Below are 23713 nucleotides of genomic sequence, written 5' to 3' on the forward strand. Positions count from 1 at the left end.
TACTCAGTATCGCCCACACCTGGCCCACCTCGTGGATTTACAATGCCTGTCTGCCCCTGTAGGTGTTGGGGTGTCACCTCTGCACCAAATCCAACTTTTTGCATGGGGTGTTGAAGTAAGAGGCCACTACTCTACATCTGCAGCAAAAAGCGGGGTTCATTGCTTGCTGTGTGACAAACACAAAACACTGCTGATCTCCTACAGAGTGTTTGGAGGTGTGGGGCTCAGGGCTTGGCCGACTCTTCACAGTGGTGGTTTTTAGGCAGTAAGTGACCTTTTAGCAAAGGAAGCTCGTTCCCTGGAGCAGGGCTGTTGCTGACTGGCTGACCTTCAGAAGCGTGTGTACCGACCGGAAGAAGTTGTCAACCTGTTCTCCTGGTTATTTGTTACAGAGGCCAAACAACAGCAAGTCTTTTCCTGCACTCAGTAGGACCCCTTTTTTATTGAAATGTCAAATAATCTAGCCCAGAAATTTTGGAACTTGAGCATGAATCAAATCAGATCCCCCAGAGGGCTTGTTAAAACAGATTGCTGGGCCCCTCTCCTCCAGTTCCTGATTCAGTAGGTCTGGGATGGGTGCCAAGAATCTGCACTTCTCTTGAGTCCCCAGATGATGCTGATGCAGCTGGTCCAGGGACCACACTTGGAGAACTACTGGTTTAGCATTGTAGGATTTGCACTTAATTATTTGCTGGTTAAGAAAAATATTGAACACAATAAGATACTAGTGAGTCTAACAATTCTGAAAATGAACTTGTAAAATGGTTATTAATCACAGCCACCTCTATATATGTTTGAAAAATAATGGTAACTATATAGGTGAAACATAAAATTTAGTCCATCTATCGATCATGGTTAGACAATATGAACGCCAGGACATACAGCAGTAATTCTGTCCTGCCCCTCCCCTCCTCTCCCATTTCCCACCTTCCTCCTCAGAATTTGCAGCCTGTCCACACTGGGGAATCCTAACTGGATGTTTCCCAGGGAGTCTCCCAGGTTTACGACTCTGTGTTTGCAGCAGATCCCGTTTTGACACATGACTGCCTCTAGAGCCACATCAATAGACTGATGTGCTTGGAAATACAGGAAGCAAGGTTACAAAACAATTGGTGATGGAGAAAGAGTGAGAGAAAGACTGACTAGAAATTCTCCACGTGGTGAAGGAGAACTGTTCCTTTTTACGTCAGGGTAAGCACCTGGTGACGTCAGAGCCTTCTGGTTTGGTGAAGATGAACCGATTTGCTGACAGGACACATCCTAAGATTGTAACTGCTATATTCTGGGGTGGGGCCTCTCATTGTAAACATGTGGGAGACAAATGAAAACACTTTCTGTGTCCTGAAGACAAAAAAAATTTTTACAAAGAAAATTATTGCTAAAGAAACAACAATCCAAGGAATACTATTATACACAAAAGCCATTGCTCTGTGTGATACAAGCCCAGAACGAATGAAGATTCATATTGAATGAATGATGCCATTTACCCGTACATCCCCAAGAGGCTTTTACTAATGTGTTAGTGTGAAAATTCTTTCAATCGAGAGTGAAAGGTTCTGTTTGTACAGAGGATAACAGCTAGTGTTTACTGAGAGCTCGGTAGGTTCTAGGCTCATATAATCCTCATATTAGTATTATGAGGTAAGCACTAAATCATCCTCCTTTTATGGGTGAAGAAACTGAGACACAGAGAGGTTAAATAGTGTCCCTGTGACACACAGGCAGTAGCCAGTGGAGCTGAAATTCAAGCTTGGGCAGATGGACTCCACTGACGCATGCTGGACCTCTGCACCATAGTCCTCTCCAAGGTCGAGATCTTTGAGCTCTGATTCCCTTAATCACTTTCTCAGCGTGTTTCTTCTTTCCTTTATAACACACATGGTGATCTAAAGTTTTTTATTTGTTCACCTGTTTATCGTCTGCTTCCCCTCCTAGAATATAAGCTCCAAGAGGACAGGGGCTTTGTCCGTTCTCTGCTGCATCCCCAGAGCCCAACCGAGTGTTTGGGGTGGTAAACATTTGGGGATGGGAGGGAAGGAGGGAGGGAGGGAGGAAGTCTGTATATATCAGTTTGATAAATGAGATCTGATTAAAAGAATGTCTATTATATTTTATTTTTTCTATTGGCCACTGATTATCCACCAAACGGTCTTGTTTTTAAGGAACAGCCACCTGTGTCTTGCACTGGCAGGAACAGAGGTCATCTTTAAGGTGACGGGAGGCGGTGCAGAGGTGAAGCACTGCCCAGCTATGTCAACCTGCCCTTCATGGACATCTTTCCTTAGGTGACTCTGAGAACCTGAAGGCACTGGCCTGGCTGTATGTGGGAGTCCCAAGGTTCCCTCCTAATTAGAGACCAGCATGTCCAGTGGGTCATCTCTGAGGATAGGGATTAGTGAAGTGGGAGGGAGGAGGCGAGAGACTCTCACCTGTGTACTGTACATACTCCTGTATTGTTCGAATTTTTCCCCCATGAGCATGTGTTATTTTTGGAATGAAACACAAGCGAAAAACAATATTAACAGAAGGATTTGTAAGACAGGGCTTGGCAAACTGTGGCCCGTGTGCAGCATCTAGCCCACTGCCTGTCTTTGTAAGTCAGGTTTTCTGGGAACACAGCAGGGCTCTTCATTAGTGTCCACGGTTGCTTTAGTGTGACACGGCAGAGCTGAGTATGGAGACCACACGGCCTACAAAACCACAGGTATTTACTAACTGACCCTTTATAGAAAACATTTTCTGACCTTGATCTAAAATCATTTATTATAAAGTCCTTACAGGATTTTACCCCCCACAGAAACAAGGCCCAGTGAAACAGGTTAACAGAACTGGCCCCTGTCTGCCTGCTAGGAAGGTAGTCACTGGCTGTATCTTGTTAATTTATTCAACAGCGGTGTGCCTTGTTCTGTGCATATGCGAAGAATATAAGATAATTGCTCAGCTAAAAAACAAAACAGCCTTTCTTCGCATTTCTAGGAACACAGATGTCTGCCTGTCTGTCTGACAGAGCTGAGAAGGGTGGGGGCGGGGGCAGCTTTGCAGCCACTGACACTTGGCATATTATGCATTTACTTGATTACTGCCTGTTGTCCCACCGCCACTAGAGGGTAACTTCACTGGATAAGGGACGAGGTAAACTCGACTTATGTACAAAGAGCACGATACTTAGACCGTCTAGATATTTGGTGCTGTTGCAATTGATGTATTTATCGATTTCTTCTTGTGGTTTTGAAACAAATTTTAATATATTTTTAGTCTACTTATTCAAGTAGTAATAGAGCAAAAAACCCACTCAGGTTTACCCGAGTAAAACTGAGAATATCTGTTCTTCAAAAGACTTCATGGGGCCGGCCCGGTGGCGCAGCAGTTAAGTGTGCACGCTCCGCTTCGGAGGCCTGGGGTTCACAGGTTCAGATCCCGGGCGCAGACCCATGTACCGCTTATCAAAGCCATGCTGTGGCGGCGTCCCATATAAAGTAGAGGAAGATGGGCACGGATGTTAGCCCAGGGCCAATCTTCCTCAGCAAAAAGAAGAGGATTGGCATTGGATATTAGCTCAGGGCTAATCTTCCTCACACACACAAAAAAACGATGTCATGGAGAAAATAAAAAGTCAAGCAACAAACTGGGAGAGTATATTCGCAGCATATGAAATAAAGGATTAGCATCCAGAATATATAAATAATCCCATGGAAAAGAAAAAGATAGAAATCTATCTAAAAAGTGGGCAAGAGTCGTGGAGAAACATTTTACAATAGAGAACTTACAAATGGCCCATAGGTTTTTGAAAAGTTGCTTTCCTCATGAGTAATGAGGGATATAACATTTCACATCCACTGTTGAGGCAAAAGTTCGCAAGGTCAGAGGGCGGCAAGTGTGGAAGACTAGAACTTCCATCCAGTGTTGGTGGGAGGGTAAACTGATGCTCTTCCTTTGGAAATGACTTGGCATTACCTAGAGAAGTTGAACAGACAGGTCCCCTATGACCCAGCATTATTCACAATGGGGCCTTGGATGGGCATCGCCTGGGAGCTTCTGGAAATGCAGAATCCGGGCCCCCTCATGGACCTGCTGAGTCAAAATCTGCATTTAGATGCCCATTGGGAACCCCTGAGGAGATCTAAAAAGTCCAGATGCCCAGGTTGCACCCCAGACCAGTTACATTGTAATCTCTGAGGGTGGGACCCACACATCAACATTTTAGAAAGCTTCTCAGGTAATTCCAACATGTAACCAAGGTTAAGGAGAAGCAATCAGAAGTGTCTCACATAGTGAGAAGTACAAAAATACCTTTAATGGCAAAAATCTGGAAGACAACCTAAACATCTACCAATAGTGGATTGCGCGCGCACACACACATAATCTTCCTGACTATAAAGAAAGGCAAGGGAATGACTAACAGGAAATTCAGGACAGTGGTTACTCTGCGGGGTGGGAGAGGAAAGGGCCTGTGATGGGAGAAGAATGGGGGTGAAAGCGAGTTCCTAAGGTCCTGGTAATATTCTATTTCTTAGGTTTAATACTGGCAATATGAGTGTTCGTTTTTTCCCCTTAAACTGTACAAATGTTTTATCCACTGTTTTAGATAACATTTTAAAATTTGAAAGATGTTTTAAAAGGTCATTTTTCATATATGTTCTTCTGAGGCCCCTTCTTAAATGCACCTTACCCTTCCCCAGACATCCTTTGCTGCTCTCTCCTGAGCTGGTTCCCTCCCCTCTTGCTGAGACATCAGGGTGGTGAGGACCCACCTCTCTACCCATGGGGGTCTCTTTTATCCCAGAGAAAGTTCTGCACGGGCTCAGGAGCTACATGTGTCTCACAGGCCCATCTAAAGGGCACCTAGAAGCCCAGAGAAGGGATATCTGGGGAGAATTCAGACCAGAGACAGGATCTGTGTATGTCTGGAGGCCCCTGGGCCTGTCTCGACTCATACTCACAGAGCCAGACAGGGCCAGTGTGAACAAGCTGGGACCAGCCAAACGGTAAATCATTTAGCAGCAGGGTAACGATTAAGTAACAATGTAGCAAGGGCACCAACAGGTAGACCATCTTAACCGCGAGTTTTCAAACTGTTTTCTGTTTTGTTCTAAATCCAGACCTCGGCCATCCATTTCATGAGTGGTCCCAAGCCTCCATTGCTTCTTGCAAAGCATTTCTATCTACAGAATTTCATCTGATCCGCCCACGACTGTGCAGTTGTTATTAGCAACAGTTTAGAGACAAGGAACAGGCTTAGAGCGGTTGAGAGAATTGCCCAAGGTCACACAGTTACCATGGCACAAAAACTCACTTCTAGGCCTGTTGTCTCCATGCCCAGGATTCTCCCACTGTCTCGTCCTCTTCTGGGCCTGCAGACGTTTCTACACTGGACTCCTGCACGTCCAGAAATCCCCTCCTTATGCAGAGAGCTCTGAAAAACCCATGCCCCTCCCTGGGTTTGCCTGCAAGATAAATTTGAGCTCCTTAACCTCTCCAAAAGCTGTACTCGCAGTTCTCAGAATCCAAAAATATTGGTTTTAAAGGAACCCGTAGATACTATTCAGTTCAGTGATTTTAATCTTTCAGAATCACTGATACCTTTGAGAATCTGCTGAAACTGTGTCCTCCCTAGAAAAATGCCTACAGGTACAGACATCCAAAGCACGGCATGTGATTTCAAAGGGGTCACAGACCCCAACAGTCCTGTTAAGAACAGCAGATCAAATATGGTGTTTCTTCCAAAAATTAAAAGTAGAATTACCATATGACTCAGTAATTCCACTTCTGGGTATATACTCAAAAGAATTGAAAGCAGTGTCTCCAACAGGTATTTGCACACCCATATTCACAGCAGCATCATTCACAATAGCCAAAAGGTGGAAACAACTCAAACGTCCATCAATGGATGAATGGATGAACAAAATGTAACATATACATATAATGCAAAATCATTCAGCCTTAAAAGGGAATGAAATGTTACAACATGGATGAACCTTGAAGACATTATGCTAAGTGAGATAAGCCAGTCACAAAAGGACAAATACTGTATGATTTCATTTATATGAGGTCATATTCATAGTGCTCAAATTCACAGAGGACAGAAAGGAGAACGGTGGGTGCCAGGGGCTGAGGGACGGGGAATGAGGAATTAGTGTTTAATGGGTACAGAGTTTCGGTTTGGGATGATGAAAAAGTTCTGGAGATGGATGGTGAGAGTTGCACAATAATGTAAATGTACTTAACTCCGGTGAAATGTACACCTAAAATTGGTTAAAAAGGTCAATTTTATGTTATGTATATTTTCCCCTGGCTGGGAAGGAATAGGACAGGGCTAGGCCAGGCCTCCTTGTTCCAGGGCTGTGTCCTGGGCCCTCTGCCATGGAACCCGCCCAGCTGGGCAAGTTCCCGCAGGAAGGACTGTGTCTTCTCTGTGGAAATCCTGGTGGGAAAGGCCTCAGGGAGGAGGTGGCGTCAGAGCTGGATAACATTGGATGTAATAATGTTTACATGAACTTTATCTACGGCTTAGTGACCCTCACACATGACGAGATGAGACCCACCCAGGGTCGTGTGTTTTCTCTAGTAAAAGCAGCATTCTCATAGGCAGTGAAGTAGTGCCATCCAATGGGTTCCAGAACAAATTAGAGCAACAAAAGATCTTACTGATACCGTGTCGTACCCACTTCATGTGAATCCTGAAGTATGGATTTGGGCTTTCCTCTACCTAAAGACTTATTGACAATACAATTAAACCTCAACAGCAGAGATGTACATCTGTTAACATCTGGGTGCACGTTCAGCTCTTCGTCTAGGTTGGAATGTGAGGAGGGACGGGGGAAGAGGGGAATCATATCACAGGAGCTATTTAGTAACCAGTTTTATCATAGAACAACTAAGAATGTATCTTAAACATCTTGTCATGTCACTAAATACTATCCTATAGCATCATTTACAATGGCTGCAGAGTAACGCATTGTCTGGACATCATAACGACTAAATCCCTATTACTGGAAACTCAGCTTATTCACAAGTTTTCACTCTTACTAACAGTGATATAAGCCCATCTCATTTTCTTCATTATTTCCTAAGAATAAATTCCCAGAAGCCAAATTACTAAATTAGGTTTTTGATTCAAAGTATACTTTACAACATTTGAACCAATTTGGTGTGTAAAAGTAGCAGCACAATTTTAAAGTGACCATTTATCCACATCTTTACTACCAATGGGTATTATACTTTAAATATTTATGCCAACTTATAATTTAAAATGACATTTTATTATTTAAATCTATTTATTTGGTATACTCATTATTTGATTAAATCTATAAGTGATTATTATGGGCAATAATCTCTTCATGTAAAGTTATGTTTCAAATAACTTTAAATAAATGTTGAACAACCTCTTCAAATAAATCTTTATACCAACTTCATAATTTATGATGGGATTTTATCATTTAAATCTGTATTTATTTGATATATTCATTGAATTATCTGATTGAATCTACATGTAGTTATTACACACGATAATCTCTTACGAGTAGTTTCTTCATGTCTTGTGCTCTGGATAGTGCCTCATCATTTGATTACTAAGTATATTTGTACATTATCTGTCATATGCCTTATAATGTTCCACCGCTTGTCACTAGATTATGCTATTTTTTTACTATGAAAATTTTATATTTTTAATACATCAAATCTAGAAGTATATTCATTCCTTTACGGTTTCAAGCAGTAGTGATAATGGCAGTGCTCAGGCGAGTAGAGAATACTGAAGCAGCACTGGGAGGAGCATTTAACCTAGAGTCTAGGGTCAAGAAAGGCTTTCTAGACTCTAGAATCTGGAGGGACTGAGCCTTTTCAGTCTTGAGACTTCTCACCTAGAATTCTTCATATCTGGTAAAGCATGTCTCTCCACATTCAGGTGCCCTGGCTATTCTTGGCCCTTTGTTCTCCCATACGAATTTTAGGATCACCCTGTCAGGTTTCACAAAAAACACTGCTGGGATTTTTATTAGAATCATATTAACCCATAATATTCCAAAATAGGTCTATTTTGGAAGGATATATTAAAAATAAGCCTTCTTACCTATAAACTCTCATTAATTTAAGTCTTCGTTAATGTCTTTCAAAAAAGTTTTATAATTTTCTCCCAGAATGTGCCTTGTACATGGTGTGTTGGATTATTTCCTGGTACTTAATATTTTTCAATGCTATTGTAAATGATATTTTTTTAGTTGAATTTTAAACATTTTTATTGGTTTATAGAAATAAGATTTCTTATTGCATCTACTAACTTGTAGATATCTTCAGGTGTTCTACACAATCATAATCTGAGAATAATAGTTCTATTTACTTCCCATTTCTTTTAAAAATTTTTATTAAGGTATAATGTACATATCCTAAAATCTATCCCTTTAAGTGTAGATTTGAATGATTTCTGTAAGTTTAGTGAGTTGCACAACCACAATAATCTGGTTTTAGAACATATTTTCATTCTCTTTTTTTCCCCCATCTTATACTTTTTTCTACCCAGTTTTTTGATGCTACCGCACTTGCTAGGGTCTTTCGTGGATTCTGAGAAGTGAGGCCAGTGGATATTACGGCTAACTCCCAATCTAAAGAAGAATGGCGCTTTCACTGTTCTACCACACTCGGTATAATGCTTCTTGGTGGCTGTTTTGAGATAATCTCTCTGTGTGTTTTCCTCTATTCCTAGTTTGACAAGAGTTTTGTCTCATTTTTAGTCATGAGTGGGACACTGAATTCCATCACGTTTTGTCTGTGTCTACTGAGATGATCATATGATTTTCGCCCAAAAGAGGGCAGTTTCCAAGGAGTCTCCCCGTGGAGGGCACTTGAAGTGTTGTTTACTGTCCCCAAGCCCCACCAGACTGGAGACCAATGTTCAGGTCAACCTGGCTCAGCAAGTTCCCACCAGGAGAAAACTGGTTTCAGCGCTCCTCTTCCCTCTTGGTTCTCATCTTTACTTGGCATTTACTGCACAGTCTTTATCTTCTTACCAGTTCATGCATCTGTTTAAGAAGCTTCTCCATTTTATTCAGTAGTGCTAGTTTTTTCTCACTGGGAGAGTTGGTCCACATTCTGAGTCCACCTTAGAGCAGAAAACAGATGTGAGCAGACCTTTTAAGTTCATTACTAAATGTGTTTTGCATCTGCTACTGTTGTGAATGGGGTCTCTCTTGGGATTCCCACTGTCACCACACGCATCATCCTCAGGGGAAGCCTGTCCCTGTGCCAAACTCTGGCAAAGAGTAGATGAAACCCCCTCCTCGATTTTGGGAAAGGAGTCAGAAACACGAGCTGCTCCCAATGCATATAAACCACAAATGTTATAAAACAGTGCACTGAAAGGGCGTTGCCACCTCAGCTTCTGTTACTGTGAATCTTATTATGGTTTCCCATTAACACTGCTGAAAGCCAGGCGACAAAAGGAAGTTCAGCAGGAAAAAAACGGGGAAATGCTTACAGAATATGCAAGCAGCAGACAAACCGGGTCAGAAATCAGGTCTCTGTAAACCCGGGTTAGCTGCTCTCAAGACCCAAAGGCAGGCTGTTGGTTGTCCTTCTTTCCCTTCTAGGTGTCCTGGACTTCTGGGACAGTATCCCCTCTGGGGCCTTGCTGATGACCCCTCAGGTGAGCCAGGCCCACCCTCCCAAGGGCCCTCATTCTGGGTACTGATCCAAGACCAGGAAGCAGCCTGCAATGTGCTGAACACACGTTCCGTGAGCTCGCCCCTGTCCTTATGCCTTCCCCTCTACCATTTCCTCTTGCTCTTTTTCTGGTCAGTGGTCAAGGGACTGAAAAGACTCTGGAACACACCTGACTCAGGTTTTCCAAAGACAAAGGCACTCTTCTCCCTCCTAGCAAGGTCACAATGAGATTGCCGTCATTTCTCTTGTTTCATAGCCAGAATCCACCGCATACTCTACTCGGATTCTATCTGCACTTTACTGCTACATGGTTTGGATCTTGGCTTCTTCCGAAAGTAATCCAAGGTCTCTTACAAAATAAATGCACATACCTTGAGAAAGGCAGTGAAGCTTGTAAGCTCCAAGGGTTTCTTAAAACAAGACAAAATATTGTTTTCTTATTCGCTATTTTCTCGGATGGAAAGATGGAGGAAAAGACTGCACGAGCCCACACATTCTGGTCCATGCATCCTTTATTCCATGACCCAGCGCTGTGCCGCATCCAGGCAACAGTGCACAAGCTGACAGTCAAACGCAGTCCAGCTGTACAACCATCTGAGGCTTACAGTACATTTAAGGCTTTTAAATTTGAAAAAAAAATTTTAAATATAACCAAAGAACCCTCAAGCCCAAACCCCCAATCAACATGACGAGCGTAGCAATTTTAAGCATCTCACATTTCTGATGCTTATTTGGCGCAACTCCAGTGTCAAAACCCAAATAACTCCTAAACTAAAAAGATTAGTTTAGTGAAATTTTAATTACATAAATTCTTCAAAGCATAAACTTGTAATTTTTTGTCTTGGAAATGTTATAAAATTTTTTAATAGCAAAACATAGGAATAAAAACATATTAACAAAATGTATTCAATCATTTACATTACAAACAAGGAGTCCGCAGTTTGTTCTTGTAGCCTGACCAAAGAAAATTACCCATTAAGAATCTATGCACAATGGAACTGCAAATATGTACAGGACTTTAAAATAGCCTACAAGAGGACTTTACAGAAAGAAAGTCAGCTAGGCTTTTTGTTAGATCAACCAGACAATCAAAATATTAAAACTCTGTTGACTAGTAATAAATTTACACTTAAAAAAAAAAACCCAGTTTCCTTTTGTTTAAGAATACTCCAGTTATATTTATACGGTTCCAGCTGATGAGGCTGTCCATGACAGTTTTAGTAAATTACCCTTCAACTGATTTGTTTGGGGGAAAGATCGGCATGTTAAGGAAAATTAACAAAAGAATTTTCATCACAATAGTTTTCCAGTTACACTATCACAGCTTCACAAATGGATTGAGCCCATAAATCCAGTGGCTGAGAGAGAGCTGCATATCAAATACTGAGAACGCTGGTAGAGAGAGGCTCCAGTCCTGCATACATGAGTCATGGATAAGGCGGAAGACAGAGAAACCAACGTGAGCATCCTTTACATAGCAGGAGGAGACTGTCCCACAAGCAGCTCTTGTCCCCATGCCTGCAAGGAGAGGAAGCTGGAAATGACGCCTGTTCAGTTTAACACGGGTGAGTTAGTGGAACGACCTCTAGATACGAAAGACTGAGATTTCCTCAGCTCTTGATTAGAACACCCTGAAGCCGGGCACTTCCTCGTGGTGATCACACCAGTACAGCTATCCAGTTAACGCATGTGCAAAACAGAGGCCTCTTGTGTTCACAGTAAATGAGATAAGATCAAGTTGTCTTCTTCAGGAATTAGGAAGTTCATGAGATATGAACTGTTTTAGTCTTTCTAGGTACTGTGCATAAAGCTCTATGTCATTATGCCCGGCCCCTTCAACCCAGAGGGGCTCCACGGCGCGGGGACAGCGCTCATACATCGCCAGGCCATGTGAGAAATCGATGACCTCGTCCTCTGTCCCATGAATGACCAGCACAGGAGAGGTGACTTTAGATATCTTGTCAATACTGCAAAACAGACAGGGGGGAGGGGGAGAAAAAGGACTCCTTCAGTTACGCCCACAGATAACATACATCACCCTAAATGTAACTGAATCAGCACCCACGGGCAAGGGAGGTAAAACTGTGGGGTTTTTCCTCTCACTTTTCTAGTAATTCTTTTTTTAAAAAATAAACTTTTCATTTTGGAATAATTTTGGATTTACAGGAAAGATGCAAAGATAATACAGAGTTCCTATAGATGCCTTATCCATTTCCCATAAGGGTAACATGCACATCACCACTGTACCTTTGTCAAAACCAAGAAACCAGCATCGGGACGCTGCGGTTAACTAAACTCCAGACTTTATTTAGATTTCATTAGCTTTTCCACCAAGGTCCTTTTTCTGTTCCAGGATCTAGCTGAGAATACTGCATTGCATTTAGCCATTGTGTCTCTGGAAAGTAGTTTATTGAAAACAGAACTCTTCAAAAGCATCAGACTAACAATCCAGCAATATTTCTGACATATGTTTTTGAGAGAGGGATTTTTAAAAAAGCAAACAGGACTTAACCTATCTGAATGACCGTCTCTCTGGAAGCTGGACACTCACTCCAGGGCTTCTCAAGTGTCAGGACCCTTCTCTGAGAGCCAGCTTCAGAATCAATCAACAAGATCCTCATGAACCTCACTTCATAAAAGCTAATGCCTCATTTGTGATAAAAACTGTATTACTGAGCTTGAAAACTTAATGTAATATCTAGATTTGATTCCAAATGATTTCTGACTGTTTACAAAAATCAAATCTACCCTCGAAGGATGGCTATTTGAGGATCTTCAGAAGAATGTGCTGCAGGTTCTGAAAGCATTTCCCCAAGAGGAATGCAGAAGGCCTTCAGCCTGGCCAGGCTGTTGTGCAGGCCCCTTCTCTGAGGGACGCAACAACCATTTAACCGACAAACAAATCAGGAGAGTGAGTCTCTGCCAGTCTATCCCTCCTACAGCTGACTTCTCTTTCTGAATCTGATTCTAGTCAAAGTTAGAAAAGGATACGAACTGCTACTATCTGTAGGGATCTTTTTGTTAAAAGTAATAGCTAATATTTATTAAACTCTTACCACAGCCAGGTGCTTTGCACTTTACATATAAAACCTCCTTTAATCTTCAATGAGACACAATGAGAGGAAAGACCATCTCGGTTCAACCAAGGAGGGAACTGAAGCTCAGAGAGATGATTAACAGGTATGAGGTTGAGGCGATAACAAAGAGCTGACACCAGTTACACATCCCAAAGACCTACCAACAGCCCCTTCCAGGTATCCAGGGAAGACAACAAAACCTCTTGGCCATGTCATCTGCTACGATCAGAGCCACTGGGGCAGCATTCAATATCACACAGTGGGGATCTTGTTTAGAAACCTACTTTCCCCCTATAAAAGTGACTTCTTCTTCTAAGAATGCTATGAGTGCAATTATATTTAATTAAAAAGATATTCACTGACAGAATGGCCTGGGGCTGTGCTCCCCCGGAAGGTGTACCTGAAGTGAAACAACACCGTCTGATTCTAAATGTGAAGAAAGGGAAAGGAAATACACTACAAACCAAGTAACAGTCAAGACTCCTTTTCTTAATTTTTTTAATATTAAAAGGAAAGGTGGACATACCTTCCTTTATAGAGAAGAACACAGAGACAACCGTGCCGTTTGGTGGTCATGGACCCTGTAAGAAAACCTTTACCAAATTCAACTACTGATGAGTCACGTGATGGGCAGTGGTCAGAAATCTGTCAGATGAACACTATGCTATTGAATAGGAGGAACGGGCTTTTTTGGCTGCCTCCACTCACCAACTCAATCAGGCACCTCTACTCTCTGTGGTCTGTCTCCTAGTCTATGGAATGGGGACTGTAACTTGACCCACTTCTTCAGGCTGCTGTGAAGATCGAGTGAGACTACGAGTGAGCACGTTCAGCCCGATGCCTGGTGCATCAGACCAGCCCAGTGAAGGTCAGCTACTAGTGGACGATTAACTAATTAGCTACAGTTTGTTGTCATGGCTGTATTTGAAGGTGATGCTAATTTAAGAGTCAGGAAACCTATTCATTCTGTTGCCAGGGTAACTCCCCGCATTGCTTCCCACAAACATGCTAAACCTCTCCTTTTCAACACCCTGGCCTCTCATTACCAATTTGGCACGAATAAGGCCACGTTTGAGGTGCACATCGGCCCTATTTAGCATTCTCAGCCACACCACTAGAAATGTACAGCTTGCTCAACTTTCCCATGAAGCTGGATTTCCCTGAACCCTGGTGCAGCCCGCACAGAACTGAAGTCCATCCAGGCTGCTAACAGAAGGTCTCTTCTTGGGAAATGAGACAGTCTGCGGAACAGATGTTTATGTAACCAAATGATGTTCTTCCCCGCCCCAGCAATAGCAGAATGACTGCAATTAATGGGTCCATCAAAACCCTAAAACTGGGGCCGGCCCCGTGGCTTAGCGGTTAAGTGCGCGCGCTCCACTGCTGGCGGCCCGGGTTCGGATCCCGGGCGCGCACCGACGCACTGCTTCTCCGGCCATGCTGAGGCTGCATCCCACATACAGCAACTAGAGGGATGTGCAGCTATGACATACAGCTATCTACTGGCGCTTTGGGGGAAAAATAAATAAATAAAAATGAATAAATAAATAAATAAAATAAAAGAGAGAAAAACTCTAAAAAAAAAAAAAACAAACCCTAAAACTGTACATTATTTCTGCTGAGGCATTGTCTACAGAATGGCAATATGAGCCAGCCAGTCCTGCTGCAACCAGCTCAGCCCGCTTCAGCAACATACTATGGGAAGTTTAGGGGCCAAGAGCTTCAATTGAAAATACTTTCCTCAACTTAGATTAAAAAAATAACAAGTAACATTTTCAAACAGAAGTATTCAAGAACCCAATGTGCTTGTTGCATTGCATTTATAGCACAGAGAATCATTTCTCCTCCTTCCATTAGTGGGAACTAGAAAACAGCAGGGGCGGGGTTGGCAGTAGCTTTGCCACCTCTAGGATGGCTGGCAGGAGAGGACTCAGCCGTGGGCTCTGGTTCCCAAACCTCCTGTGGTGAGCACAGGCCCCTCTGCAGGGGAGGAGGTCCTGCTAGCAGTGGAAGGGCAGGATGAAATGAGTGGCTCTCAGGGTCTGGGACTGCGAGGGAGCTGTCACTTACACTGCCCCTGTGGCCAGTTACCAAAGCACATGATTGGCTTGCAAGTAGCTCACTTCACCCCTTCCCTTACCTGTACTGTCTGACTGAAAAAGTAAGAGAAATTTCACCATTGGAGATGCTTGCAGTTTTTACAAGTGTGCAGAGCACTGCTAACTGCCTCATCACACATTTTGCATTTAGCTCTTTGTGATTCAACAATACACGTCCATCTGAATGAATGAACGAATACTGAACTGTAGGTTCCTTAAGGATATGTGGGGACTTTCCTCTTCATCCCGCACATACAGCTGAATCAATTAATCCTGGATATCAGTAGAGCAAAGTCTTTATACCTCATCTAGATTTTCACAGATGAGCCAGCGCAGAGGACAAAGTCTCTCACTGGTGTATGTGGCATACTCACCTCCACGTCCCCAAAGGTGCCAGCGCAGGGTCTGACGTGTGGCTGTATTTGGTAAATGTTGATCAGTGTCCCCCGGTTAACGGTGGCATCAGACCTGAGCTCGGGTCGCTGCACCTTCGGTGCTTGTGCGAGTGTGAGCTTACCTGGGGAACGCATCGAAGCAGTAGGTTTTCCTGGTGTCGGGAAAAGCCACGCGCAAACCAGACATCAGAGGTGAGTGGAGGATCACGGCTGCGCACTCGTACCGCGAGGCCAGGTCGACTGTGGGCACGGTCCCGATGCTCTGACCGTACAGGATGATGTTCTCAGGACTTACGCCGTACCTGGAGAAATCAGAGGGTGCGTGCCATTAGCTAATGTATGGAAGAGAGAGACAGAAACCACAATATCTTAGACTCACAAAACTCCCACATCTATCAGTTTAAAATCACATCATCTAACTTGTACACTTGAGCTTAAAATGAATGCGAACTTCATAAAAACAAATGTTAGGGGCCTCGCTCAGTATTAAGTGACTGGGATTCTGTCTTCCACAACATTTTGCAAAAATAATGAACATGACATTTTTTTTGGAAAATTAGATAAATGCATTATAAATTTTATTTCAGTATTTATAGCATCATCTCATTTCCTATTTTTCCCTCTTTATAGTTTCTTTGATAAGCATAAATATATTTCTGAAATAAAAACAAAAGCAGGCTTGGCAAATTGTAATATTGTTATTAAGAACCCTTCAAGTGAGGTTTGAATACATTATGAAAGATATTAACATTTATCAGAAAAAGGTACTGGGAGAGGATTAATTTGAAGACAAATATATTTTCTCCGGCCTCTTCTCTGGCTAAACCCTTCCAAGTCTTTCAAGCCATCAATGGTCTCCCAGTTTGTTCTCTTGCAATTTTTAGCTGGGTAAATGGCTATGTGGAATACAGGCTACATTTCTCGGCCTCCTTTGCACCCTGGCATGGACAGAGAACTAAGCTCTGGCCAATGGGATGTGAGCAGAAGTGACATGTGCAACCTGTAGGTCACAGCTTTAAAGAGAAGAGTACGCCCCACCCCTTGTTGGTGGGAAGTAGATGTCATGGTGAGCTACCAGGCCCACGAAGAAGAATGCCGCACCCTAGATGCGGTGATGGAACAGATAGAAGGATCCGAGGAGAACAGGCACTTATTAACCTACAAAGGATATCCAGAATATATAAAGAGTACCTAGAAATGAAAAAGCAATGAAGACAGATTATGGGAGAGGAAATGTGAATGCCTAATAAACACATGAAAAGATGTGATGCTCAACTTCGTTAGTGCAGGAACATGCAAATTAAATCCATGAATTATTATTTTAAGAGGGGCAGAAACTAAAAAGTCAGACATGTCAAGGGATAGCAAGGACACGGAAAAGTGGAACTCTGTTACACTGCTGTAGGAGGATAAACCAGTATAAGCACTCGGGAAAATAACTTGATATTATCTGGTAAAGTTGAAGCCTATGATCCAACGATTCCACTTTCCGATATAAATACCTACTGTAGCTTACAGGACAATATGACACGTTTTCTGAGAACAGCAGTCAGTGAAAAGAACTGTGAATCTACAGCTGAGGGGGACGGTAGGATTTCAGCTCAGCTTCCTCGCCCTCAAGCTCCCAGAAATTCCAGAGGAAAATGGGGCTCTTAAGAAGGAATTCATGGGGCCGGCCCAGTGGCGCAAGCAGTTAAGTGCGCGCGCTCCGCTGCGGCGGCGTCCCATATAAAATGGAGGAAGATGGGCACGGATGTTAGCCCAGGGCCAGTCTTCCTCAGCAAAGAGGAGGATTGGCAGATGTTAGCTCAGGGCTGATCCTCCTCACAAAAAATAAGTAAATAAATAAAAGAAGGCATTCGCAGAGGCAATGCTTATTTCTGGCTGGTAAGCGTTGGGACGTGCTTGATAAGAGCCGACATCGGGCCTGTGCTGCGAGGGGAGACAGGAGCTGAACACATGGGGAAGCCCAGGGCTAGTGTAGCATCCAGTGAGCAGCTCAGAGCGGCTGCGGAGCTGAGACAGAGCGGGGCAGGCCAGTGGGGGACACGACTGGGAGGAGCCTGAATGGGGAGCTGAAAGGTTAGAGCTTGTCCTGGAGAAGATGAGGGGCCACTGGAAGTGTCCAAGTGCAAGGTGACAGGCACAAAGTTAAGCTTTGAGAAGATTCATTTTTCAGTGGCCTGCAGGATGGGAGATAGTTAAGGGACTATTAAGAAATCATACAAATAAGGGGAAAGAGAAGAGTATAATACATTAAAACAAAGAAACAAACAGAAAAAAGAGATGCTCTCTCCTTCCCAGACACAGGTAGAAACGCATTTGTTTAGAACCAGGATCCACCCTCTCTTTCTACAGTGAAGTGCCTGTGTGGCCCTAGCCCCTGGAACGTGACACCATCTAACACACCTGTGGCTGGGGAAGAGCATCCCAAGATGCAGGTCCTGCCTGCTATTCCTGCCTGGAGCTTCATTTCAGCTGGAAGCACAGGTTATTGAAAACCAGTCGGCACAAGGAGCTTTGATGCAGAGGTCTGAGGAAGGGTCTAACGGCTGGAGCATCCTGTGCCCAAAATCCCTGTGTCCAAGACCACTGATTCTAAAACACAGAGCCCCTCATGAGCACTAACTGGGGAGAGATGTCAGAAAGGAACACCGTTCTAGCATGTCAATAGGCCACCGCACAGGAGAATGCTCTTCACTGAAGGAAAGCCATCCCAGGATCTCCCCCCACTGCAGCTGTCCCCGAGTTCCTTCTTCACTGGACTAGGAGGTCTGTTTCAGCAGCTTTTAAGGGAGAGTTCAGGGATCTTTGGGGGCAACAGAAATAAGACTAAGAGTCTCCTCCCTCCACAATTTTCATCAGATTTTCAAGGTAGTCTATGACCCCCAAAAGCATAAGAGCCATTGGCTACTGCATGGGGGGAGGGGGGTCAGCAGGCACTGGAGAGAGTGCAGGCTCCTTCCACCACAGCCACATTTGTCAGTACATTTTGTTACCAACTATTAAAAAAAACAAAAACAAAACACAAGTCAAAGAAAAATATAAGAGGAAGGGAAAACTGAAGGCAGTTAATGAAGAACAGCAGATCAAGAGATGATTAATACTAAAAATCAAAAATAAAGTAAAAGACTTCCAGATAGAACTGGCATCAGAATGGCCCTTACCTTCTTTGATCAAATCTGAAGAACGGTGAGGATTATATAGGACAACCTGTTGCGGTTATAAGTAAATGTTAATTCCAGTTCTTGTCATGACAGTCACACCTGTTTGTTCAGGACCCTGGCACTGTCTTCTACATGACACTCCATGGACCTCAGGGGCTACACTGAACAAATAAGGGAGAAATGGGCACAGCCCATCAGGTGGGGCAGAGGTGGGTGTATGGTTACTCAAGTGTCCTGAACCAGTCCTTCCTCAGAGAGGTGATCTCCCTATGGAGAAGCCTGAGCTACTTCACAGAAGGTCTCTCAGCTCCGAGCTCTCCATCCACAGGCACCAGGACACATTCAGTACCAATCTCGACAAATTCCACCTTTGACATAACAGACTCATGTTCTTAGTGACAACCGACACTTTGCAACTCCAAGTTTTCACTGGAAGACTCCACCAGGCAAAACACAAAAAAACACTAGCTATAAAGGGAAAAAAATCAACAAATTGTATTACATTAAAAATCAAGAACTTCTGGTCATCAGAAGACACCATTAAGAAAGTGAAAAGGCAAGCTGCCAGGTGGGAAAAGATATCCGCCACACCACATAACCAACAAGGGGCTCATATCTAGAACATATAAAGAACTACTACAACTCAATAAGAAAAAGACACACAACCAGACAAAAAAAATGGCATTTTACGCAAACAAGCATTTCATAAAAGAAGAAATCTAAATGGCAGGAAGGGAGAGAGAGGAGGGGAGGAAGAGTTACTCATCTTCATTAGTCTAAAAGAAAATACAATTTAAAATCATAATCACAATTAACCAGACTAACAAAAAACTGAAAGTCTGACAAAGCATCAGCAAAGATGTGAGCAACAGGGGCTTTTATTCACTGCCTATGCAGGTGCAAGTTGGTGGAACCACTCTGGAAAAAGTTTGGCAATATTAAGTAAAACTGAAGATACATTAACACATGCCCAATGACCTGGAAATGCTACTCCCAGATACATTCACCACAGAAATGAGTGCTTATACACACCAAGAAATATATACAAGATGTTTGCGGGTAGGTGTCTACATAGCTGGAGAAACCCTAATGGTCACCAACAGTGGGATGGATAAATAAACTGTGGTGTAGTCATCCCACAGAACGCCACGCCAGGCCGATGAATCTGCAAGGTGGGCCATGAAGCAAAAGGGGCAGGCGCAACAGAAGATATCATATACAATACGGTTTGCGGAAAATCCAAACCCACCCAAACTAAACTTTATTGTTGGTGGATACTTAATTGGATAGTAAACCTATAAGCAAGCAAGGAAGTGAAGCCCTAAGAGTCAGGGTAGAGGTTAAGGATGAGGGAAGGGAGAGAGCTATGGCCAGGAAGCAGTGCGTCATTTGGGGTGTCTGCAGAATGCTGAGTATACTCTACGTCTTGTCACAAATAAGCTGAACATTTACATTTTATGAACATTTCTATCTGGCTGTTATATTTCACAACAAAAAATATTTTTTAAAAGTTCACCAGGTATTTCAGATATGGAGACAGACCTCAAAAACTCTTACAACTCAGTAGATTTTGGGCTAAAAATAAATTTCATAAAGAAACATGAGGCCATTAAAAATTACGTCTCTTAAAAAGTTAATGTGGGAAAAACTCACATTAAAGTGTTCAATAAAAAGCAGTCTACAAAAACAGGGCACAATTATGTTCCTTAAAACAAAATCTATATATAGAAAAGGGACTTGAAAGCAATATATTAAAATGATAAAAATGGTTATCTCCAGGAGGTGAGACTGGATAATTTTTCTCCTTTCAAATTTTCATTTCTAATTTCCTTTAATTATTAGGTAGTGACCTGTTAAAAAAATAAAGAAAGGGGAGCCGGCCTGGTGGCGTAGCAGTTAAGTGTGCGTGCTCTGCTTCGACGGCTCGGCTCGGGGTTCACAGGTTCAGACCCCGGGCGCGGACCAATGTACCACTTGTCAAGCCAAGCAGTGGCGGCATCCCATATAAAGTGGAGGAAGATGGGCACGGATGTTAGCCCAGGGCCAATCTTCCTCAGCAAAAAGAGGAGGATTGGCATTGGATGTTAGCTCAGGGCTGATCTTTCTCACAAAAAAAAAAAAAAAAAGAAAGAAAGAAAGCAATACTGCCAGACCTTTTCGCATGGAGTCAGTAAGCATTCTGCTAACTGCCAGTCTTCTCGTTTTTGAAAGGGCTTTGGAAACTGTAAAGTGCTAGTCAAACGCTCAGATTTGTTAGTACTACTACGTTAAGGACTTTTCCACTGCTGTTCCTGTCTTTACCATACTGTCTGACAACAAATGAGGAGCAGGGAAGGTGAGGATAGGGCAGGAAGGCGGGTAATTCTTTGAAGAGATCCAAGATTTTTGGTAGAACTCGAAGAGGCCTCTATTCCAGCAGCCCCTTCTGCAGATGGGGGCACTGAAGTGTGTCCTTTTCTTTCTTTTTTTTTTTTTTTGTGAGGAAGATCAGCCCTGAGCTAACATCCAATGCCAATCCTTCTCTTTTTGCTGAGGAAGATTGGCCCTGGGCTAACATCCATGCCCATCTTCCTCTACTTTATATATGGGATGCCGCCACAGCATGTGCGTGCCCGGGATACGAACCGGCGAACCCCGGGCCACTGCAGCAGGGCGCGTGCACTTAACCGCTGTGCCACCAGGCCTGGCCCTGAGGTGTATCCTTTTCACTGTACCTTTGGGTTTTGTTTGTGATGGAAAAAATGGCACAAGATTGATAACCTCTATGCCAGTGGTTCCAAAATGAGAAGGATCTGAATTTCTTGGGAATTTTTTTAATGTAAATTCTCTTCCTTAAAAATTTTCCATACTTACAAATTCCAATGGGTTTGTGGATTCCTCAAACTAAACGTTGACTGATACTGAGTGAAAACGGTCGAATGAGATCCTAAAGCCCTTTTAGCTCTCAAATTAAACTAAAAGAGGAAAAAGAGAGATGGCAAATGGAATCTACTTACTAAGTCTGTGTGAAATGCAGGGCATTTTAAGATCATAGCTTCTTAAAAAAGATAGCAGGAGCAAGTGAAAAGTAGTTTTTCAAAAACAACAACAACCCCAAAGTCCAAAACCTTTATTCTAAAATAAAACAGAAGTTAAACCCTACCAAGCCGGAATAAGACAGTTTTGTAGCAGGCAGAAACAACTCAGGTGAAACAGAAGCATTCATGCAGGTTTTTTTGCATTTTTACTTATAATTTGCTATTTTCGGCTATCACAACAGCAAAGCATTAAAAGTGATTTCTTCTAGCAAGCACTACCTTTGTGGGCAGGATGCAGGGGACAGGAGGAGGGGCAGCAATGAATGCCGGAGAAACAATGTTTCCTTCAATGTATCCATTCCTTAAGGCAGTCTTTTATAAGCAAATTTCCCAGTTGCCCAGATAGAAACACACAAGACACTGTGTGGGTGACTTCAAGTCAGGAGGCCCTGGAGGCAGTTCCTCCACAGCCCTGTGCCTGACAGCTCCCCTTACTCTGCCCATCTTACCTTGCTCCCAGGCATTTTTGGAAGAAGTGTTGCTTTTCCATACTATGGCTAAGTTTCCACTGAGTGCTAGATTCCACCCTCCCATGACTTTGAGAATCTCATCCCCCGCCCAGCACAGAATTTCAGTCTTATTCCCAATGCCACATACATCTCCAAGTCTCTGAATCTAAGAGACTGTCTTCATCACTGCTTCATCCTCGAAACTACAGACCCATCTCCTACCTCTACGTCCCCACCACAGCCTCCACCCTAAGGCCCCTGAAACCCACCTTCTGCTCCTACAATGTCCATAACTTCAACTATTAACTCTACTGGCAACTCTCAAATTTTTACTTTCAGCCTGGTCTTTCTCCTTAGAGCCAGGGCAGACTGGCCCCTGCCTGAAGGAAGGGAAGGTGGATGGAATGAAATGCCCCTTGTGCCCACCTACGTCCTCAGTGCTGTCAGTGACCTCACATCTCGTTAAATCTTCAAGTGACCCTGTGAGAGCTCTTGTCCCCATTTTGTACATGAGGAACTTGATAGTAAAAGTTAAGTCACTTGCTCAAGGTCCTGCAGCTAGTAAGTGATGGTGCTATGAATCTAATACGGCTACTGGACAGGGATAGATTGCAAACGCAACACGTCTGAAACCAAATTCATTATCTTCTCTCCTCAAATCCTTCTCAATGACGGGGTCATCAGGTGGAATTCTAAAAACCATATTCCCCTTTGCTGCCAATCTAGTATCCAAAATCAGGATGAAGACAAAGACAAATAAGTTATGAAAAGTAGCAAATTGTTAAATGACAAATAGCTAAGCATCTTAACTTTGTTTTGGCAGTGATCTATCAACTTGGTGATTATGTAAACTGCAGATTAGTTTCTACACCTGGAAAATGTCACTTTTTTTTTAACGCATTCGAAAAATAGTTGCTGAGCACCTGTTTTGGACTAGGCTTGGGATCTCTAGGAGCTAGAAAGACGAATATAAAATGGTGGGTGGCCTCCAGGAGCTTCTAGTCCAGCTGGGGAGTCAAGGAATGTATCCAACAACACGGAGAGACAAGCAGCAGTAAGGGCTAACTGTGGAGGAGGGATTAGGACACAGGACGTCAGAGCAGAGGAAGTAAGAGACCCCAGGTCAGGCCAGGTGGAAGCTGTGTGGGCAAAGGGTCCCGTTTGCTCTTGGTCAATTATACACCTATTTGCATGTCAAACTGACACGTTTTTATCAGACTCTCCCAGGACTCCTCATGAAACCTGTGGTCCTGACTTAACTATATAAGTGCCTATTTCCACGGCCCCCCTCCCTCGCCACCCCCCCACCACCCTGCACACTGATCTCTAGGTAAAAGCCATTCTCACCCAGTGAGATGAAATATATTCATTTTATAGCAGAGCCTCAAGTCAGAGAGCCACCGTCTCTTGCTGGGGTAAGTCTGGGACCCCCACAGCTGACCCTGAGGTCCCATGGCAGGTGCTGACACTCGGAAATCTGACCCTCAGCATGTGCATATACGGAACAGCTCAGGCTTCTATTTACAGAAGGACTAGAATTGGGCCAGGACATCCTGAGGTTAATAATCAGGACTCTAGGGCTGTCAAAGAACCATTAAGAGGCCCTAGTTTTGTTACCAAACCAAGTGGGCTTGCCTCCTGGTGAGTTAAATAAGACTCTACACCAGTGGAAGTTGTCTCACAAAGTAAAGTGTAATTGCAGCAAGTGAGAGGCCAGGAGGAATCATTTCCAAAGTCATGGCGTCCCGAACAAAGGGAAGCAGGGACCTTTATTTCGGATGGGGAATGAATACTC

At 43.3% G+C, this 23713-nt stretch overlaps 1 protein-coding gene across 2 annotated transcripts in view; it reads right to left on the reverse strand.

Moving 5' to 3' along the window:
- Positions 1 to 7399: 7399 nt before the first annotated feature.
- ABHD17C (abhydrolase domain containing 17C, depalmitoylase) overlaps positions 7400 to 23713 on the reverse strand; it is a 55301-nt gene continuing 38987 nt past the window's right edge. The window contains exons 2-3 of one of the 2 annotated variants that reach the window (XM_087429055.1): positions 15348 to 15527; positions 7400 to 9094 (exon numbers count right to left, since the gene is read on the reverse strand). In XM_087429055.1, coding sequence (XP_087285181.1) covers positions 9061 to 9094; positions 15348 to 15527 — 214 coding nt within the window. In that variant the 3' untranslated portion in view covers positions 7400 to 9060. Of the gene's footprint in view, positions 9095 to 10148; positions 11622 to 15347; positions 15528 to 23713 lie in introns of those variants that run through there. The other variant, XM_004432006.2, reaches the window with a different exon arrangement.

Source organism: Ceratotherium simum, chromosome 3, assembly GCF_057802395.1.
Source record: "Ceratotherium simum simum isolate JZ-2026a chromosome 3, ASM5780239v1, whole genome shotgun sequence".
NCBI classification, from domain to species: Eukaryota; Metazoa; Chordata; class Mammalia; order Perissodactyla; family Rhinocerotidae; genus Ceratotherium; species Ceratotherium simum.